Here is a 19,089-nt window from a genome sequence, read left to right as displayed (position 1 = left end):
GCACTGGAATAAACTGCCGAGGGAGGTTGTGGAATCTGCACCATTGGAGATTTTTAAGAGCAGGTTAGACAAACACCTGTCAGGGATGGTCTAGATAATACTTAGTCCTGCCATGAGTGCAGGGGACTGGACTAGAGGGACCTCTTGAGGTCCCTTCCAGTTCTATGAATCTATGATCTCCCGCCCTAGTGACACTGAGCAGCCCTCAAGTGGTGAAAGAGCAGGTTAAGAACTATTTAGAAAAGCTGGACATGCAGAAGCCCATGGGTCTGGATCTAATGCATGCAAGGGTGCTGAGGGAGTTGGCTCATGTGATTGCAGAGCTATTGAGCACGATCTTTGAAAACTCGTGGCAATCGGGGAGGTCCCGGATGATTGGAAAAAGAGAAATATAGTGCCCATCTTTAAAAAATAGAAGAACAACAATCTGGGGAACTACAGACCAGTCAGCCTCACCTCAGTCCCTGGAAAAATCATGGAGCAGGTCCTCAAGGAAACCATTTGGAAACACTTGGAGGAGAGGAAAGTGATCAGGAACAGTCAGCATGGATTCACCAAGGGCAAGTCATGCCTGACCAACCTGATTGCCTTCTGTGGTGAGATAACTGGCTCTGTGGATATGGGAAAAATGGTGGACATGATAGATCTTGACTTTAGCAAAGCTTTTGATACGGTCTCCCACAGTATTCTTGCCAGCAAGTTAAAAAAGTATGGATTGGATGAATGGACTATAAGGTGGACAGAAAGCTGGCTAAATCGTCGGGCTCAACGGGTAGTGATCAATGACTCCATGTTTAGTTTGCAGCCAGTATCAAGCGGAGTGCCCCAGGGGTCAGTTTTGTTCAACATCTTCGTTAATGATCTGGAGGATGGTGTGGATTGCAAGTTCGCAGATGACACTAAGCTGGGGGAGAGGTAGATACGCTGGAGGGTAGGGATAGGGTCCAGAGTAACCTAGACAAATTGGAGGATTGGGCTAAAAGAAATCTGAGGAGGTCCAACAAGGACAAGTGCAGAGTCCTGCCCTTAGGAAGGAAGAATCCCATGCACTGCTACAGACTAGGGACCGAATGGCTCGGCAGCAGTTCTGCAGAAAAGGACCTAGGGGTTAAAGTGGACGAGAAGCTGGATATGAGTCAACAGTGTGCCCTTGTTGCCAAGAAGGCTAATGGCCTATTGGGCTGCATTAGTAGGAGCACTGCCAGCCGATCGAAGGCAGTGATTATTTCACTCTATTTGGCACTGGTGAGGCCACATCTGGAGTATTGCATCCAATTTTGGTCCCCCCGCTACAGATGGGATGTGGACAAATTGGACAGAGTCCAGCAGAGGGCAATGAAAATGATTAGGGGGCTGGGGCACTTGGCTTATGAGGAGAGGCTGAGGGAACTGGGCCTATTTAGTCTGTGGAAGAGAAGAGTGAGGGGGGATTTGATAGCAGCCTTCAACTACCTGAAGAGGGGCTCCGAAGAGGAGGGAGCTCGGCTGTTCTCAGTGGTGGCAGATGACAGAACGAGGAGTAATGGTCTCAAGTTGCAGTGGGGAGGTCTAGGTTGGATAATAGGAAACACTATTTCACTAGGAGGGTGATGAAGCACTGGAATGCGTTACCTAGGGAGGTGTTGGAATCTCCTTCCTTAGCAGTTTTTACGGCCCGGCTTGACAAAGCCCTGGCTGGGATGATTTAGTTGGGGTTGGTCCTGCTTTGAGCAGGGGGTTGGACTAGATGACCTCCTGAGGTCTCTTCCAACCCTAATCTTCTATGATTGTATGATTCCATAAAGAAGATAACCTCTGCATGGCTGAGATGGAAGGTTAGAGTTCTGGAGTGATGGGGAAGGAGGGGATCCCTCCGACACATCCCATATCCTTTTCTTCCCACCCCGTTCCTGCTTTTTGTTCTATTAACATTTATTTTAAATGAGAAAAATGGAAGGAAAAACAACTACAGTTCAGCGCAACCCTGGGCATTGTGAGGACGGGGAATGAGACAATCTCTCCTCAGAGGGGTACACGGTGACTCGAACAACAACTTTGCAGTGGTAGGAAGAGTAAAAATGTGATTCTCCAGGTTTGTTTAGACTAGGAAATGTGATGGAGGTTAGGTCAGGTGAGGAGGAAATGTTCTAGATCACCCCAGCCAGTATACATGGCTTTACAGGAAAAATTGTTGTTTTTTTTTTACATAAGAAAAGCGAAGGCAAACTAGCTAACTCCATGGAAATCATGGTGATCGGGGTCAAGTAAATTTTACCTCCATTTAGCTAGCTGAGGTCATACCTATGTCCTCCACCTGAGGAGACGGACATTCCTGATAGGAAGGACACATACTTCTAAGACTCATAGGACAATGGGGTTGATAGAAAGGACCATGGGATTCAACCCAAAAGAAGAGAAGGAGTACTTGTGGCACCTTAGAGACTAACCAATTTATTTGAGCATAAACTTTCGTGAGCTAGCTTATGCTCAAATAAATTGGTTAGTCTCAAAGGTGCCACAAGTCCTCCTTTTCTTTTTGAGGATACAGACTAAAATGGCTGCTCCTCTGAAACCCAAAGAAGGTTGAGCTGCAAGAGGCAAAAGTGGGCCACTCACCTGGCGGAGCTGAGGGACTATGGTGACGCAAACGGTGCAAGCTGCATTGCATGTCGGAAACAGCAAAAGACTTAAAAAAAAAAAAAAGTTTGACAGTTCTAGACAAGGGTTTCATGGTGTTGTTCCCCCTTACAGTTTCTCTGATGACAGATGCGTTCTGAATGAAGCTTTTCCCACACTCATAACTCTCATAGGGTCTCTCTCATATGTGGATTCTCTGATGCGTAGTAAGGTCTGAGCTCTGTGTGAATCTTTTCCCGCACTCACAGCACTGCGAGGATCTCTCTCTGGTGAGGACTTTCTTATGATAAAAAAGGGCTGAACCCTGAGTAAAGCCATTCCCACACCCACAGCATTCATAAATGCTCTCCTTTATGGGTTCTTTGATGTCTAATAAGGTATGAGCTCTGAGTGAAGCTTTTCCCACACTCGCAGCATTCATAGGGTCTCTCTCCCACATGGATTCTCTGGTGTGTAATAAGGCTTGAGATTTGAGTGAAGCTTTTCCCGCACTCGCAGCATTCATAAGGTCTCTCCCCCGTGTGGATTCTCTCATGTCTAATAAGGTCTGAGCTCTGAATAAAGGTTTTCCCGCACTTACAGCATTCATAGGGTCTCTCCCCTGTGTGGGTTCTCTGATGTGTGACCAGTTTTGAGCTCTGAGTGAAGGTTTTCCCGCACTCATAGCATTCATAAGGTCTCTCTCCTGTGTGGATTCTCTGATGTTTAAGAAGGGCTGAGCTGTCAATGAAGTTTGTCCCACACTCACAACATTCATAGGGTCTCTCCCCTGTATGTATTCTCTGATGAGTAATAAGGTTTGAGCTCCGTGTGAAGCTTTTCCCGCACTCACAGCATACGTAGGGTCTCTCTCCTGTGTGGATTCTTTGATGTTTAAGAAGGGCTGAGCTGTCAGTGAAGTTTTTCCCACACTCACGGCATTCATAGGGTCTCTCCCCTGTGTGGGTTCTCTGATGCGTAATAAGGTTTGAGCGCCTAGTAAAACTTTTCCTGCACTCAGAGCATGCATAGGGTCTCTCCCCTGTATGGATTCTCTGATGTGTAAGAAGGCTTGCTTGCTGAGTGAAGCTTTTCCCGCACTCACAGCATTCATAGGGTCTCTCTCCCACGTGGATCCTTTGATGTTTAAGAAGGGCTGAACTGTCAGTGAAGTTTGTCCCACACTCACTGCATTCATAGGGTCTCTCTCCTGTGTGGATTCTCTGATGCGTAAAAAGGTTTGATCTCCGAGTGAAGCGTTTCCCACACTCGCAGCATTCATAGGGTCTCTCCCCTGTGTGAATTCTCTGGTGCGTAATAAGTTTTAAGCTCTGAGTGAAACTTTTCCCACATTCACTGCATTCGTAGGGTCTCTCTTTCATGTGAATTATCTCATGTCTAACAAGGCCTGAGTGGTAACTGAAATGTTTCCCGCACTCAGTGCATGTATTTTTTCTCTTTTCTGTGAGTATTTTCTGCTGGGTTACTGTTTCTTTGAGGTCCTTCTGAGTTCCCCACCCATTCATCGGTTTACATACATTCTCCCCTTTCTGGTTTCCCCGTTCGCTCTCCGGCGTCTCCTGACTCTGACAGGCTTTTCGCTGCTCATTACTCCTGAACACTTTCCCTTTGGATCTTTGTGATAATACCCCATTTGGTTCCACTTGCTCAGCGTCTTCATGCTGGGGTTTCTGCTCCTTGTTCTTCCTCACCGTCCCATCACCTGTTGGGATGCAGAGAGAAGCCTCAGGAAAAGGGAGGGGCAAACCCAAATAAGAGCTAGAGTGAGAGAAAATAAAAATCGGGATCTGAATTCCCCCAAACTCTTCCCTTCTATGGGAGAGAGGAAGGGATCAATTCTGCCGCAAGATCCCACCCAAGCTCTCAATGGGAAGGGAGGGAGGTACTGCCAGGTGTCAGTCAGAATCAGTAGGAGGGCATGAGTGATATGTACCCTGAAGTTACAACACCTCCTGAGGAGACTCCTGAACTTAGAAAGCTCTCATGGTCTTTGTGTGGAATCCCAGCTCTTTCCTCCGGACACTTACAGATTCTGAGTTTGTTTAATGTCTCCTCACCAGTATAGTGAACTCTAAGAATCTCTCTTTCCTTTGACCTCTGGGGCCCAAAACTCTTCCCTTTGTTCCAGGTGGGAAATGATATCAAGTTTGTAAATTGGAAAGAAAGGGGAGATCAGCTGAATGTATAGGTTTATATATTAGTTCAACCACAGTCCACGGTAGACCAGTAAAATCCCAGGGTCAGCTCACCAGGTACCCAAAGGTATACAACACTCTGCAGGGACGGAGCCGGTAGGAAGCCTCACCAACCCCCCCTAGTAACAGCAGCCCCCACTTCCCTAGCCCCCGGACTGGCCCCCCAGCCAAGTTTTTGTCACGGCGGGTATTTTTAGTAAATGACATGGACAGGTCACGGGCCTGTGAATTTTTGTTTAGGGCCCGTGACCGGTGCAGAACTTTTACTAAAACGGAGCCTTAGTTATTATCAAAGAGGCTACTAAAACATAAAGAAGGTAAAACCATGTGCCGGAAAGTGAAGATGCCAGAGAGAGGGCAAGTCCCCCTGGCACTGCTCCTTGCTGACCGAGCGGTCCAGAGACAATGTGAGAGTCCTGGGGAAGCGGGGAACAGCCAGCATGGGCTGGTGGGGTTCGGTGGAGTCAGGAATAGGAAGGGCAGGGAGATCACTGAATGCAGGATCTCAGCAGCATTAGGTGTCAGGAAATCACATTTTGCAGAATTAGGGAATCTAGTGAGTCGGATGTAATGGGTGGGGGTATGAACATCCCTGGGTGTGGAGATGTGACGGGGTGTACAGGCCCCGCACTGGACAAGAAGGGGTTAACCCCACACGCTGGGCAGAGAAAGCCACGCCCCCTCGCCCCTGCTGGGCATGCTCCAAGTGCTGTCTCAGTATAAAAGGGAGACACCCAGCTCATTCCAGACTGACCGTGGGAGAGGCGGGACACACGCTGCTGGCTCCCAGCCCAGGGAACAGCCAAAGCCCCAGACTGCAGGACCTGGAGACACTGAGACCTAGGCAGACACCTGGATACCTGCGGATGCCCCTGTGGAGGCCAGAGTCACCAGGGGTAGCGAGACCCTGAAGACGTCACGGACACGGCATCAGGGGATACAGGAGGAAGAAGCCCAGGGGAGCCAGGATGTGGACCCAGTTAGTGACCCAGCTTTTGTGTTTCAGCTGGATCCCTGCCAACTCCGTGGCACAGATGCTTGCCACTACCAGGGCCTTGGACGGGGACCCGGTGGAAAGCGAGAGCCCTGGTCCCCCTACCCTGGCCACCACCCCCTCCTTGGTGGTGGCCCACTTCCCTGACTCTGGCCAATAAGCTGCATTGTCCTGCTGAGGGGGGCTGTTTTATGGACTCTGACCACCAGGCCATACAGCCCAAGGGAGAGGGAAATTGAATTGATTCTGGCCACTAGGCCCTCGAGTCTGAGTGAGAGGGTGCCCATATTGACTCTGGCCATTGGGCCGTACTGCCCTGAGGCTAAGGGCAGGCAGGCAGACTTAACTGGGGGGCAGCGGCACCCTCACCCCGCCCCCAAAGATGGATGGGGTGTACAGGGCCTGCGACGCATAATGGAGAACGCGGGCGCCGGTCGGCTCCCACTGAAAGGCCCCGTAGGCGAGACAGCTGACGAGTTGACGACCCCTCTGTCTAGCAGTCACTCTGACCCGAGAAGGAGACGGGCAAGTTCCTGAAACGGCTGCTGGAAAACCCCCAGCAGCAGGTGACCAACTGCAGCAGCCCAGCAATAACAGATGATACAAGAGCTGGCCGCACAACACCGGGTGCGACAAGAACAGTTGGTCCAGCAGGTGCAACCAACAAGATCACCTTCCCCTGCCACAGCTGGGCTGCCAGAAGGGACCCCACCTGTCGGCCTCCCAATAAACCTCACAAAGGTGGGGCCTGGCAATGACCTGGAGGCGTTTCTAGTGACTTTTGAGCAGGTGGCTACCGTGGCCCCTGGGCCACCCTCCTGGCCTTATACCTGATGGGACCAGCCCACGCGGCATCCCGGAATCTGGACCGGAAGACGTTCTGAGCTACGAGAAGGTGAAAGCAGCCATCTTGGATCAAACCGGCATCAACCCCGAAACTTTCCGCCGAGAACCATAGCCCACGAAACGGTCCGGGGCCCAGGTGGCAGAAGCCGTCACTTTAGAAGAGTTCACCCAAATCCTCCCCGGTGTGCGTGGGGGAAGGAGGGGATGCAGCGACGTCGGCCAGCGACATTGGCTGAGACAGTCTTCCATCAACTTGACGATTTGGCAGCCTAGGGGGGCAAAACCGTGACCCTGTACACCCGAGAGCCTGGGCAAGAGGGATGGCCCAGCAGGGAGTTGAGGGGGGACGCAGTCGCCCCAACCAGGGGACCCACAACGCATGCCCCTGATGCTACCTGCTAATCTGAACCCCAACCGAAGATGGCCAGCCAGCCAGCCGACCTACAGCCCAGAGAGAGCAGGATCTGTTAGGGGGTCCAGCCCTGACAAAAGGCAGACCTGGGGACCAAGAGGGACCAAGACCGCTGCTATGAGTGTGGCCAGGAGGGGCACTTTTGGCGAGACTGCCCCTATATGGACTGTAGTTATGGGCAGGTGTGCATAGCCAGCCCTTGGGCCCGGAAAAGTGGTCCAGAGAAACTCCTGACCCCCATACGAGTCGACGGGATCTCCACAACAGCCTTGGTAGACTGGTTGCAGCCAGATGCTTATCCGGGCCGGCCCAGTACCAAACCTAGACTGGCAGGGACTGAGACACATCTCTAGTATATCCACGGGGACATATGGCCATATCCGACCGCGTGGGCCAGTCTGGAAACTAGCCACCATGACTAGGTTCTCCAGGTGGGTGCAGCCCCCAAAATTGGCCGACCCTGTGGTCCTGGGACAGGACTGGCTGGGGATCCAGGAGATCCTACGTGAATACAGTTGTCGACCCGCAGAAGAGGGGAAGAAAGGGCTAGCAAGCTGGGGATTACTTGGGCACCGATCAGAGCCTGACTCAGGAGAGTGGCCATCCAACCCCACCGAGACTTCAGGTGACCCATACCCTGATGCGGAGACCCCCCATGAAGGATGCCCACGCAGAGCTGGAGCACGACAGGGACTCATCAGGGAACAGAGGGGGGACCCCACCTTGAGCCGAGCCTGGGAGCAGGTTATGAACCCAAACCGACGGGCGAGTGGAGAGGTTTAACGGACCCCACAAGGTGATGCTGCGTAAGTTGGTGGGAAAATGACTCTGGGCACTGGGACACGTCACTCCCAGCCTGGCTGTTTGCCATATGGGCTGTTCTCCAAGCCTCGACTGGGTTCTCCCCTTCGAGCGTCTCTGTGGGAGGCAACCCCTTTTTCCTTCTCCAAAATAAACACTGCTAGGGTTTGAAGATGCCTGTTTTGTCACTCTACAACACTGACCCCAGACGGACGAAGGTATCTGCACTCAGCCTGATTTGCTGGGCAAGTGAGGTTCATACGTAAGTTATTGTCGCCCAGGGCCCGGTGTCGGTCACGGTAAAATTGCAGAATTCCACTGCAGGAGAGGGAAAAGCCTGCGGCCTGACAGCTGAGGGGGGCACTCAGAGAGACCCGGAAGGGGACAGGGTGCAGCTAGCCCGGTCACTCGTTATGAGACCCACTCCCCTTCCTCCCACTGGTCTCACCCCTCTCCACCTCCTGGGTCTCCAGAAGCAATTGCTCTCGGTGTTCTCGCTTCCGCTCTCAGTCCCTGCAGGCCTCTTCGCTACCTGTTCCCCAAAATTTCCTGTTTCCCAACCACTTTCCCCCACTGTCCTGAGCGATCTCTGCTTCAGACTCCAACAGGGCAGAAGTAAGTATGGCAATACACCAGATACCAGACCACCCTTCGTTCGGGGCAATACACCAGATACCAGACCACCCTTCGTTCCCCGATGGGGGCAGCGCGGCCTTCAGAGCTGGTCTCCCGGCCAGCAGCCGCCATTCTCTGGACGCCCGGATCTGAAGGCAAAAACCAGAGAGAACGGCCAAGTTACAAGAAATTTGTCACATTCTGTGATTTGGGCAAAAAAAAAAAAAAAATTAACTTTGAAATGCTTTAAAGAAGAACCGATCTGTCTGCACATTGTAAAAGATGCCACTTGATAGAGCAGAGAAGTTCTATCGGGCTGGTTTAATACGATGCCATGAGAGAGGATCCTTTATAGGTCAGCTTTTCTTCGGGCTGGTCTGTTACTGCTTTCAAATAACTCTGCAAACACACAGAATAAAAGCTTAGTTCACCCATTTCGTTTTTGTATTTGTAAATTAAAAAAAAACAAACAAACCAGGAGTAAGTCATTTAAAAGAGAAGTACGCTCTTTCACATATTCCAGGAAAACGTGATGGACACTGCGTCATCTGCTCCTGGAATTTCCACTGTCCATAACTGTAAAAATTGGAGTCTCACGAGATGAAGGCTTAAAAAACCCGTCAAACAGAACACAGACCACACTGAGCTTGCTTCGGCGGGGGTTCTGTTGTTATAACTGCATAACTTAGCAACTTCTACGTCAGCTACAGAATAAAAAGAATATAAATACATAAACAAGTGCAAAATTCTGGACTTAGAAAACACGGTTAAATCGCGGACAACGTCTTTACAAGAATCATCACTTGATTAGGCTAATCGAAGCGGCGAAAGTTGATGCCAGAGCTTATTCTGAAAAAAAAGTTCCCTGTATTAGGAATTAATTTGTCAGGAACCCGTACGTTCTAGCTTTAACACACGTAGAAGATCAGGGTTGGAAGAGACCTCAGGAGGCCATCTATTTGCGGATGATACTAAACTGGGAGGAGTGGTAGATACGCTGGAGGGGAGGGATAGGATACAGAAGGACCTAGACAAATTGGAGGATTGGGCCAAAAGAAATCTGATGAGGTTCAATAAGGATAAGTGCAGGGTCCTGCACTTAGGACGGAAGAACCCAATGCACAGCTACAGACTAGGGACCGAATGGCGAGGCAGCAGTTCTGCGGAAAAGGACCTAGGGGTGACAGTGGACGAGAAGCTGGATATGAGTCAGCAGTGTGCCCTTGTTGCCAAGAAGGCCAATGGCATTTTGGGATGTATAAGTAGGGGCATAGCGAGCAGATCGAGGGACGTGATCGTTCCCCTCTATTCGACATTGGTGAGGCCTCATCTGGAGTACTGTGTCCAGTTTTGGGCCCCACACTTCAAGAAGGATGTGGATAAATTGGAGAGAGTCCAGCGAAGGGCAACAAAAATGATTAGGGGTCTGGAACACATGAGTTATGAGGAGAGGCTGAGGGAGCTGGGATTGTTTAGCCTGCAGAAGAGAAGAATGAGGGGGGATTTGATAGCTGCTTTCAACTACCTGAAAGGGGGTTCCAAAGAGGATGGCTCTAGACTGTTCTCAATGGTAGCAGATGACAGAACGAGGAGTAATGGTCTCAAGCTGCAGTGGGGGAGGTTTAGACTGGATATGAGGAAAAACTTTTTCACTAGGAGGGTGGTGAAACACTGGAATGCGTTACCTAGGGAGGTGGTAGAATCTCCTTCCTTAGAGGTTTTTAAGGTCAGGCTTGACAAAGCCCTGGCTGGGATGATTTAACTGGGAATTGGTCCTGCTTCGAGCAGGGGGTTGGACTAGATGACCTTCTGGGGTCCCTTCCAACCCTGATATTCTATGATTCTATGATTCTATGATCTAGTCCAACCCCCTGCTCAAAGCAGGACCAAGCCCCCACTAAATCAGCCCATCTGCAACATCTGTCTCAGAACTGGCAAGAAACCACGCTTTCTCTCTCACAGTACGTGCGGTGTATAGACAACAGGAGCCTGGCCTGGTGATTTTACTTCAGGATACAGAGACCGAAGTATGGAAGAACATAGAAGTGTTCTTTATTCATCCCGACAGCAGCAAATCTTGGAAAGGTTGGCAGACAAATCTACACCAATGTAGAGCGGCTCCAAAACTCTGAACTGCCAAACCACAGCAGGAGCGGGGGACGGATCCTTGCAACCTTCATGAGTTCAAAGCGGCTATTGTGGCCCGTCAAGCTTCCCGTGGGGGCCCCCCCCCCGGACCCTCCCCAGCGCGCTGTGGCCCTAGCCTACCTCCAGGCCAGGGGTGGCCAAACTATGGCCCCGGGGCCGGATCCGGCACCTCAGGGCTTTGGATCCAGCCTGCAGATTTGCCAACCCCATGGTGCTGAGGGCCCCACACTGCCCTCGCGGCCCCCGGGGGGAAGGGGAGCAGAGAACTCCATGAACGGGGACCCACGGCCAGTGGGAGCTTCGGGGGAGGTACCCATAGGCAAGAACAGCTCATGGAGTGCTCTGCTCCCCATCCCCCTGGGGCCACATGGACAGGGTGCCCACCGCTTCCCGGAGCACAGGGGGCCGGGGCCAGGGCATGCAGGGAGCCTACCCTGGCCCCAGTGCGCACCCCTGCCTCCCCGGAGCCGCTCAAGGTAAGCGGCGCAGGGCCGGAAACCGAACCCCTCCTGCAGCCCGCACCCCAACTCCCTGCCCTGAGCCCCCTGCCGCACCCCAAACCCCTGCCGCATCCCGCACTCCCTTCTGCACCCCAACTCCCTGCCCTGAGCCCCCTGCCGCACCCCAAACCCCTGCCGCATCCCGCACTCCCTTCTGCACCCCAACCCCCTGCCCTGAGCCCCCTGCTGCACCCCGCACTCCTTCCTGCACCCCAACCCCCTGCCCTGAGCCCCCTGCTGCACCCCGCACTCCTTCCTGCACCCCAACTCCCTGCCCTGAGCCCCCTGCCGCACCCCAAACCCCTGCCGCATCCCGCACTCCCTTCTGCACCCCAACTCCCTGCCCTGAGCCCCCTGCCGCACCCCAAACCCCTGCCGCATCCCGCACTCCCTTCTGCACCCCAACCCCCTGCCCTGAGCCCCCTGCTGCACCCCGCACTCCTTCCTGCACCCCAACCCCCTGCCCTGAGCCCCCTGCTGCACCCTGCACTCCTTCCTGCACCCTAACCCCCTGCCCTGAGCCCCCTGCTGCACCCCAACCCCCTGCTGCATCCCGCACTCCCTTCTGCACCCCAACTCCCTGCCCTGAGCCCCCTGCTGCACCCCAAACCCCTGCCGCATCCCGCACTCCCTCCTGCACCCCAACCCCCTGCCCTGAGCCCCCTGCTGCTCCCGGCGGGCAGGGGCAGAGTGGGGGCTGGGAGGAGGGGTGTGATGCAGCCCTCGTACGAGTCCTCATGTGGCCCTCCTGGTGATTCGAGTTTGAGACCCCTGCCTTACATGGATCAAATCTTTGGCTCCTGCAGTCAGGTTTCTGCATGCTCCCAAAAATAACGTAAGGGAAGGCGCGAACCCTGGCAGACGGAAGGGGAGATGGACCCCATCTCGGGCTAGCGCAGAGAAGCAGAGAGTGGAGCCACTGATAAAACTGAGGGTGATTTTCAGCTGAGACGTATGTCTGAAATTATTTGTAAAAGACAAAATAATAATCATGAATAATCCCGTCTGAGCCCCCGAACCCCTTCTGCACCCACATGGGGAAACTGCCCTAGATGCATGGAGCACCTGGCGTTGCTGCTTGCCCCCCCCCACCCCCCCAAGCCCCCCAGAGCTCCCTAGGAGGGCACAGAGGAATGTTTGGGGGCGGGGGGATGCACTCTGCGCATCACCGCTCACCCCTCTAACGTTCCTCCATGCGGACAAAGCAGGGAGAAATCCGGGCGCCTCCCCATGCATCACCTCTGTGAGTTTGGGGGGGGGGGCAACACCCCTTATGTCCCCCCAACTCTGCCCATTCACTGCACTCCCCACTGTCACTCACTGCTCTGGGCGCCCCTCTGCCCATTGGCATCATGCCCCTCTTCTACCACCCGGGCGGGCACCCGTGTCGCCAACACCTAAAGCCGGCCCTACCTGGGCAGGAGCTAACTGGAAGCCCTGTTTGTTTATAACCTAGTCCCTCTGTCCCGAGATGGTCCCTTGGCTCACAGTCATCACAAACCGATGCCCGGTCGTTGTGTCTCTCCAGGGCACTCCATTCATATATGGACAGTTCCTTATAGCGTATCCCTGCCAACCTGGGCAGGCCTACCTTACTCCAACAGACGTTAATTCCCCGGTCCCAGAGGAGGAATTAACGCCTTCACCCCCAGTGGGTAACAAAGCAAAACGAGAGAGGAAACTGAGTCATACATATTGTTCATGACAAAAGAATATTAATTAAGAATGCCCACATTCTCCACAGGGCGATACGGGCAAAGTGAAGGGCTAGGATGATAAATCGTAAAATCCGGTCTGAAAAGGACATCAAGAGGGCATCTTGTCCGACAACCCTGAGGCAAGGTGAGGATGTAGTTCCCCGGATTCTCCTCCTTCCCTTTTCCCCCTAAAATACAACCCCCGCCCCTTCAAAAAGTTCTAAAAAACTTTGAACTACGGTTCTAATTATCTGACTGATCTCAGTCACTTGCCACGTCTCTCAGCTAGTACCCGCCACCCCACTGCCGCGACGGGGAAGCAGCGTCGCAAAAGTGACTAACTGAGGAGTTTGGCACGCGGAAAAGCGAGGAGCCGGCGATTGAAAGGCACGCGACGTGTGCATGAAAAGCCGCGAGGCCGAGGCTTCTCTGATTAGCCACAATATTTCCAGTCATCTACAATCACAATAATGGTTTGGACCGAGAGAACAGACTGGGGCCATTGAACCTGGCACCCATGCACTTGGGGATAGACATTTCAGCCCTGCCACTGATACCTTTCAGGCACTGTGCATTCGGCATTTCGCTTGCGTCCCGCAGGAGTTCCTCTTGGAAGTTTTTGCCCTCGGATACCAACATTTCTGGGTTCAGAGCAATATTTTAAAAGTCCTTGAAAACACACGCGCAGACTCTGACATGGTCTGCTCTCATCCCTCTGTTGATAAGGGCTGTGGAAAATCCCCCTTCCCCCATCCAACATGTCTATTCTGGCAAAAGCTCGAGTGTAGACACTGGTATAGTATCGAAAGCATCAATTAAAAAAAAAATCAAGGAAATTAAATGCCCATAAACTACGTTCAAGGAAAGTCAAGTTGCCCAGTGTGGTCTCATGCCTTTCACCATAGGGACAAGGCTAAACGTAGACTTCGGGAAACCAGAAAATGAAGAGCTCAAGTACATACCACCCTCACAGTGTAACCTTAACTCTGACCCCCCCCCCCCCCGCTCCCGCCCACACACACACAACTCCTGAGAGTAAGAGCCACTGGGAATGGTTTAGTAAGGTTTTGCAAAGGTTAACTAATGACCACAAGAACTGGAGACTTCTTTTCCTGAAGGATGTCAAGATGGGAAGATAATTTAGTCATACACAAGGTAGTCAGTTCAGTATAGTCGTGACCGGGTGAAATTCGATGGCCTGTTATACAGGTCAGACTAGATGCCCGATCGTCTCTTCCAGCACTCAAATCTATCAATCTACAATAGATACGAGGAAGGACTAAGAGAACATGCCACTGTTTGTGTTGTGTTCACAGACGGGAATCCCAGCATTTATCGGCATGCCCTCCGGCTGCGTGCACGGGGTCAGCCGTAGCTGTAATCGGATGGGGGAGGGAGCAGTTGGGGCGGCTTGGCAGAGCTGGGACTGTGGTATGGAGGGAGGTGCGGGTGACCCCGGAGGGACCGGGTCTGCCCCATGGCCATGCTGAGTTTAGTAGATTGTGTCAGGATAGGTCTAGGGGCACGCATGCTCGTGCTCTGCAGTGCGAGGGGTAAGTGAAGATGACGACTCCGGAGGATTCCTGCCGGAGAGGGTAAAGGGGTGGCCTCATTCTGCACGCCTGAGCCGGTTCCCGTGGAGTAGAGTCAGGGTTTGAGTGCAGGCCAGGGGCAGGCAGCTTCTGTTTGCTAGGACAGAAAGAAACCCAAATATCATCGGAGCAAAAGGAAAGGGTTAGACTTTGTGCGGTACTGCTCCTGGGCTCCGTTCCCGGAACGGTTGGTAGCAGGGGAGGGCAGAGGGCGAGTGTGTGTGTCCCTGGCAGGTCGGGGCGATGCTGAAACTGGGCAGAGTTAAGGTGGCACTGTGAGGACGACGTGAACCTTAACCCTGCATTTCCCCTGCCAAGAACCGAGGGGACGGGAACCCTTACCCAGCGAGGTCACGTTCTCACAGGTCTCCTGCATGACGTCTCTGGAGAGGGCTCTCTGAGCGGGGTCCAGCAGAGCCCCCTCTTCCCTGGTGAAATATACAGCCACCTCCTCGAAGGTCACCGGCCCCTGAAAGAGCCAGAGTCCAAAACTCAGGACCTGCTGCCCCAGTCACAGCCCCATTATTCGTGGGGGAGAGGAGCCAATCAAACGGAAACTCTGGGTGGTTCGTTATCAACAGAGTCCCACCCCCACCCCGCTCAGAGCATCCAGGAAACACCAGGGTGAGGGGCGAAGAGACACCCCTCCTCTCTCCCAGCAGATCCATCACACACCTACTAGCCACAGACGGATACAGGAGATGGAGCCCCTAGCAGGGTCCCAGGGCGAGCTCCCTGGTAGGAAGCCCAACCTCTTCCTCATTGAGAGCAGCTGGATGTGAGGGGCCAAGGCAGCTTCCCTAAGCCTCCCTGGAGGGTGCCCCCTTCAGATCTTGCAGCAGCCAGGGGGTTTGTTTCCCGTTTCACAAATCCCACTAAAACCCCCAGGGTCTGTTCACAGAATCTAAGCCTCAAACTAAACCAGTCCCAGCCTGTCCCCCTCCCTTTCTCCACCTTGTAGGTTTCCTCCCCTTCCCACCTCCAGACACAACTGCCCAGAAGCGCCCCCCTCCCACGTATTCACTGCCCCTCTCCTTCCAGCAGGAACCGCCCCCCCCCCCCCGCATTCTCCTGGGGATCCCTTCCTTCCCTGGCTTTGCTGCGGCCCTTTCTCGTCCCTGATCCTTGGTCGCATGGAGCGAAACATTAACCTTACTCTGCAGCACTAAACCCACAGAGACATTTCTAATCCCTCCCAGGGACAGGGTCTGAATCCAACGCTAGGAAAGAGCAGAACCAAAGGAGCCCCCCGGGGGGATTCCCCCTGACACTATCCCCAGGGCAGCACGCAGGGGGAACAGGGAGAGTCAGGGGCTGGTTTTTCCTCTCTCTGCTCCTCACCTTGTTCACAGGAACATGATTGTGCCCAGGGATGGTGCAGCAGGTGTGTCTGGGAGTCTGGCAATCCCCCTCACTCATTTCTCCTCTTCAGTCCCTTTCTCTCCCCCACTTTCCTCTCTCCTTCCACCCTCTAGATGGGAGGCGTGGTCACCATCCCATTCTCGGGGGCTTTCTCTCTCCCGCCGCTGGCCCCGCTCTGCGTGTGCTGGGAAGGGGGATCCCAGGCAGGAAGACGTGTTACCAAAAGCAAGTTATTGGACGCAGTACAGGGTGCGTGGGAGAAATGGAAGGGCCTGGGTGAAGCAGGTCAGACGAGATGACCTAATGATCCTTTCTGGCCTTAATGGTGGGAGCAGCTCTGGGGCTCACAGACATATAGGGAGTGGAGAGGTCTCTCTCAATCCCTTGGGAGTTTCTGGGTCAGGAGTTCCCATCAGCAGCACCTGGGGCTAGTCCCAGCTGGAGAACGTCCCCACCTTGGTGGGGCTTAGGGGGAGCTTTAATGAAGGTCTCTCCCCAGCAAAAGCGTGGTGGACAGCTATTCTCCACTAGCACAATGGAAATCTCTATGATTAGGGTAAAGCTCATTAATACTTAGCCCTGCCATGAGTGCAGGGGACTGGACTAGATGACCTGTCAAGGTCCCTTCCCGTCTTACGATTGTATAAGACACAAGAATAGTGACACGGGTCAGACCAAGGGTCCATCTAGCCCAGTATCCCGTCTTTTGACAGTGGCCGGCTTCAGGGGCAATGAACAGAACAGGACAATGAATGAGTGATCCATCCCCTATCATCCAGCCCCAGCTTCTGGCAATCAGATGGTTAGGGAGACCCAGAACATGGGGTTGCCTCCCTGACCATCTTGGCTAATGGCCACCGAGGGACCTATCCTGCGTGAAATGACGTCATTCGTTGTTCGACCCAGTTATACGTTTGGCCTTCAGAACGGCCCCCTAAAAGCCAGTTCCAAAGGTTGACTCTGCATTGTGTGAAGAAGTAACTCCAATTTTCCTTCTTTTCCACTTGCTGCCTCTTAATGTCATCCAACCCCTGCTTCTTGTGTGATGAGGAGGGGTAAACGACACGTCCTTATTTACTTTCTCCACACCAGTCATGACTTTATAGCCCTCTATCATATCGCCCCTTAGCCGTCTCTTTTCCAAGCTGAAAAGTCCCCGTCTTATTAATCTCTCCTCATATGGAAGCCGTTCCAGACCCCTCATCATTTCTGCGACCCTTCTCTGTTCTTTTTCCAGTTCTAACTTTTTTCCAAGGCGGGGCATGCAGCGTTCAAGGTATTCAAGCTCATTTCTAAGCAGTAAAATCCCAGAGCCAGCTGCTTTAAGCTGCAGGACACTCTGGGATATTTAACTATTCCCAGCTCTGCTGGGAACACACAGCCATGCGCGGGTCACCAAAGGGGCTCCTAAAAACGCCGAGAAGGCCACTCTGTGTCCCCGAAAGTGAACAGTAACCAGAGGGGCAAGTGCCCCGGATCATCTCACTGAGATGGATCTATGCAGGAAATAGCCCGACTTGATTATGTAAAGAGTTGTCACTTTGGATGGGCTAGCACCAGCAGGAGAGTGAATTTGTGTGGGGGGGTGGAGGGTGAGAAAACCTGGATTTGTGCTGGAAATGGCCCACCTGTTGATCACTTTAGATAAGCTATTACCAGCAGGACAGTGGGGTGGGAGGAGGTATTGTTTCATATTCTCTGTGTGTATATAAAGTCTGCTGCAGTTTCCACGGTACACATCTGATGAAGTGAGCTGTGGCTCACGAAAGCTCATGCTCAAATAAATTGGTTAGTCTCTAAGGTGCCACAAGTCCCCCTTTTCTTTTTGCGAATACAGACTAACACGGCTGTTCCTCTGAAACCTGTCACTGAGAGTGAAGATGAAAGGCCTAGCGAGGAGGGGATCAGAGTATAAAAGGGGACAGCTCAGCTTAGTCTGGGCTGACCGGTGACGGGAGCAGATACGTGTTGCAGGTTCCCAATGGGAGGTGGCTGAAGCTCCAGGACATGGAAGCCAGCTGGGTTGAGACTCCAGCTGACCGCCCGTGGAGGCAAGACAGTGAAAGACGTCAGACTACCAGTGCTGGAAGGCAGGGTATGAAGCGGGCCAGGGAACGGGACTGGAGTATCGGGTGCCCGAGACTGATGAGAGAACCATTGGTTTCCAGGGACCCGGGGGCTGCGCAGTGGGGATGGGAGAAACGCCTGGTGGTGAAGCACTGGAATGGGTTCCCTAGGGAGGTGGTGGAATCTCCTTCCTTAGATATTTTTAAGGTCAGGCTTGACAAAGCCCTGGCTGGGATGATTTAGTTGGGGATCAGTCCTGCTTTGAGCAGGGGGTTGGACTAGATACCTCCTGAGGTCCCTTCCACCCCTGATCTTCTACGATTTTATGATTAGCAGAATATGGTTTGTCACCACCTGAATAGCCAGGAGATAAAGCCACAATAAAACAGTCACTTATCTGCCAGAGAAATGCTCCAGGCAAGCTCCACACCGGTTGATAAATTGTAACTTCATGTAAAGGTCCTATAAACCTCATTCTTGGCCATTACCTATCAGTTTATGTAATTTATTTATTTTTGCGTGCTTTTAAAAAAATGGCTAAAACAGTATTTCACTGGCCCTGGCTTACCACTGCATAAGAGACCAATTACTTGGATCAGCTGGCAGAAATGTTCTTACGTTGAGGTTAGTCACTGGGTCAACATAACACTGTCCCTCAACGACAACTGTGCTCCCAGTTCAGAAGGAAGAGCAGGTGTGAAGCATTAAGTGTCAGCCTGAAGGAGTGAGCCTTTCCCATTTACCGACGGCAAAGGAACCGGCTCTAGGTAAGACGAATAAAGTTAAGACAAATTCTGATGCTAAACGAGTGTATTTCGGTGGAGCGCCCCTTGGGAAAACGACGGGGTCTGATTGTTCCCGCGTGAAACCCTCATTAGGGTGAACGTCAGCTGTGCGTACACTTTTGTTGAAATTTACCCAGGAACATAAATGGCCACAGAAAGTCCCCCAGGGCCGCAGAACCATCACGGTTACATGACGTGAATGGGTACAGTGTGCCAGAATCACAGGGTCTGGGACAGCAACTGCAAAGAGGGTACGTATCTGCTCTGGCCACGGGTTGGGGTGTTTATTCTGTACACACACCCCCGCACCATGCCTCAGTTTCCCCATTTCCCAGATGGAAATAATGACCTTGACCTTCCTCTGTAAAACACTTTGAGATTTATAAATAAGCACTAAATATGGCTGGCTTTTTGAGTTGTGTGTTAAAAGGAAATTAGCCAAACTAGGACGAACGGAAA

General features: G+C 52.6%; 2 protein-coding genes across 8 annotated transcripts in view; both read right to left on the bottom strand.

The window, feature by feature from the left end:
- LOC125628634 (uncharacterized) overlaps positions 1 to 19,089 on the bottom strand; it is a 99,009-nt gene that overhangs the window by 49,181 nt on the left and 30,739 nt on the right. For 2 of the 7 annotated variants that reach the window (XM_075123978.1, XM_075123972.1), the window contains exon 1: positions 14,759 to 14,837. The exons of the other annotated variants lie outside the window; for them this stretch is intronic. The gene's annotated coding sequence lies outside the window, so the exon portion shown is untranslated. Of the gene's footprint in view, positions 1 to 14,758; positions 14,838 to 19,089 lie in introns of those variants that run through there. 7 annotated transcript variants of the gene reach the window in all.
- Positions 1,714 to 15,850, bottom strand: LOC142070324 (uncharacterized). The gene is given in 4 exon segments (XM_075123967.1): positions 1,714 to 2,957; positions 2,959 to 4,318; positions 14,759 to 14,885; positions 15,758 to 15,850. Coding segments are annotated over 4 exon segments (1,725 nt in total). The 5' UTR covers positions 15,836 to 15,850; the 3' UTR covers positions 1,714 to 2,797.

Source organism: Caretta caretta, chromosome 28 (genome assembly GCF_965140235.1).
Source record: "Caretta caretta isolate rCarCar2 chromosome 28, rCarCar1.hap1, whole genome shotgun sequence".
Lineage (NCBI taxonomy): Eukaryota > Metazoa > Chordata > Testudines > Cheloniidae > Caretta > Caretta caretta.
The sequence above is the reverse complement of the archived record's forward strand: the minus strand, read 5'-3'. Positions and strand labels throughout refer to the sequence as shown.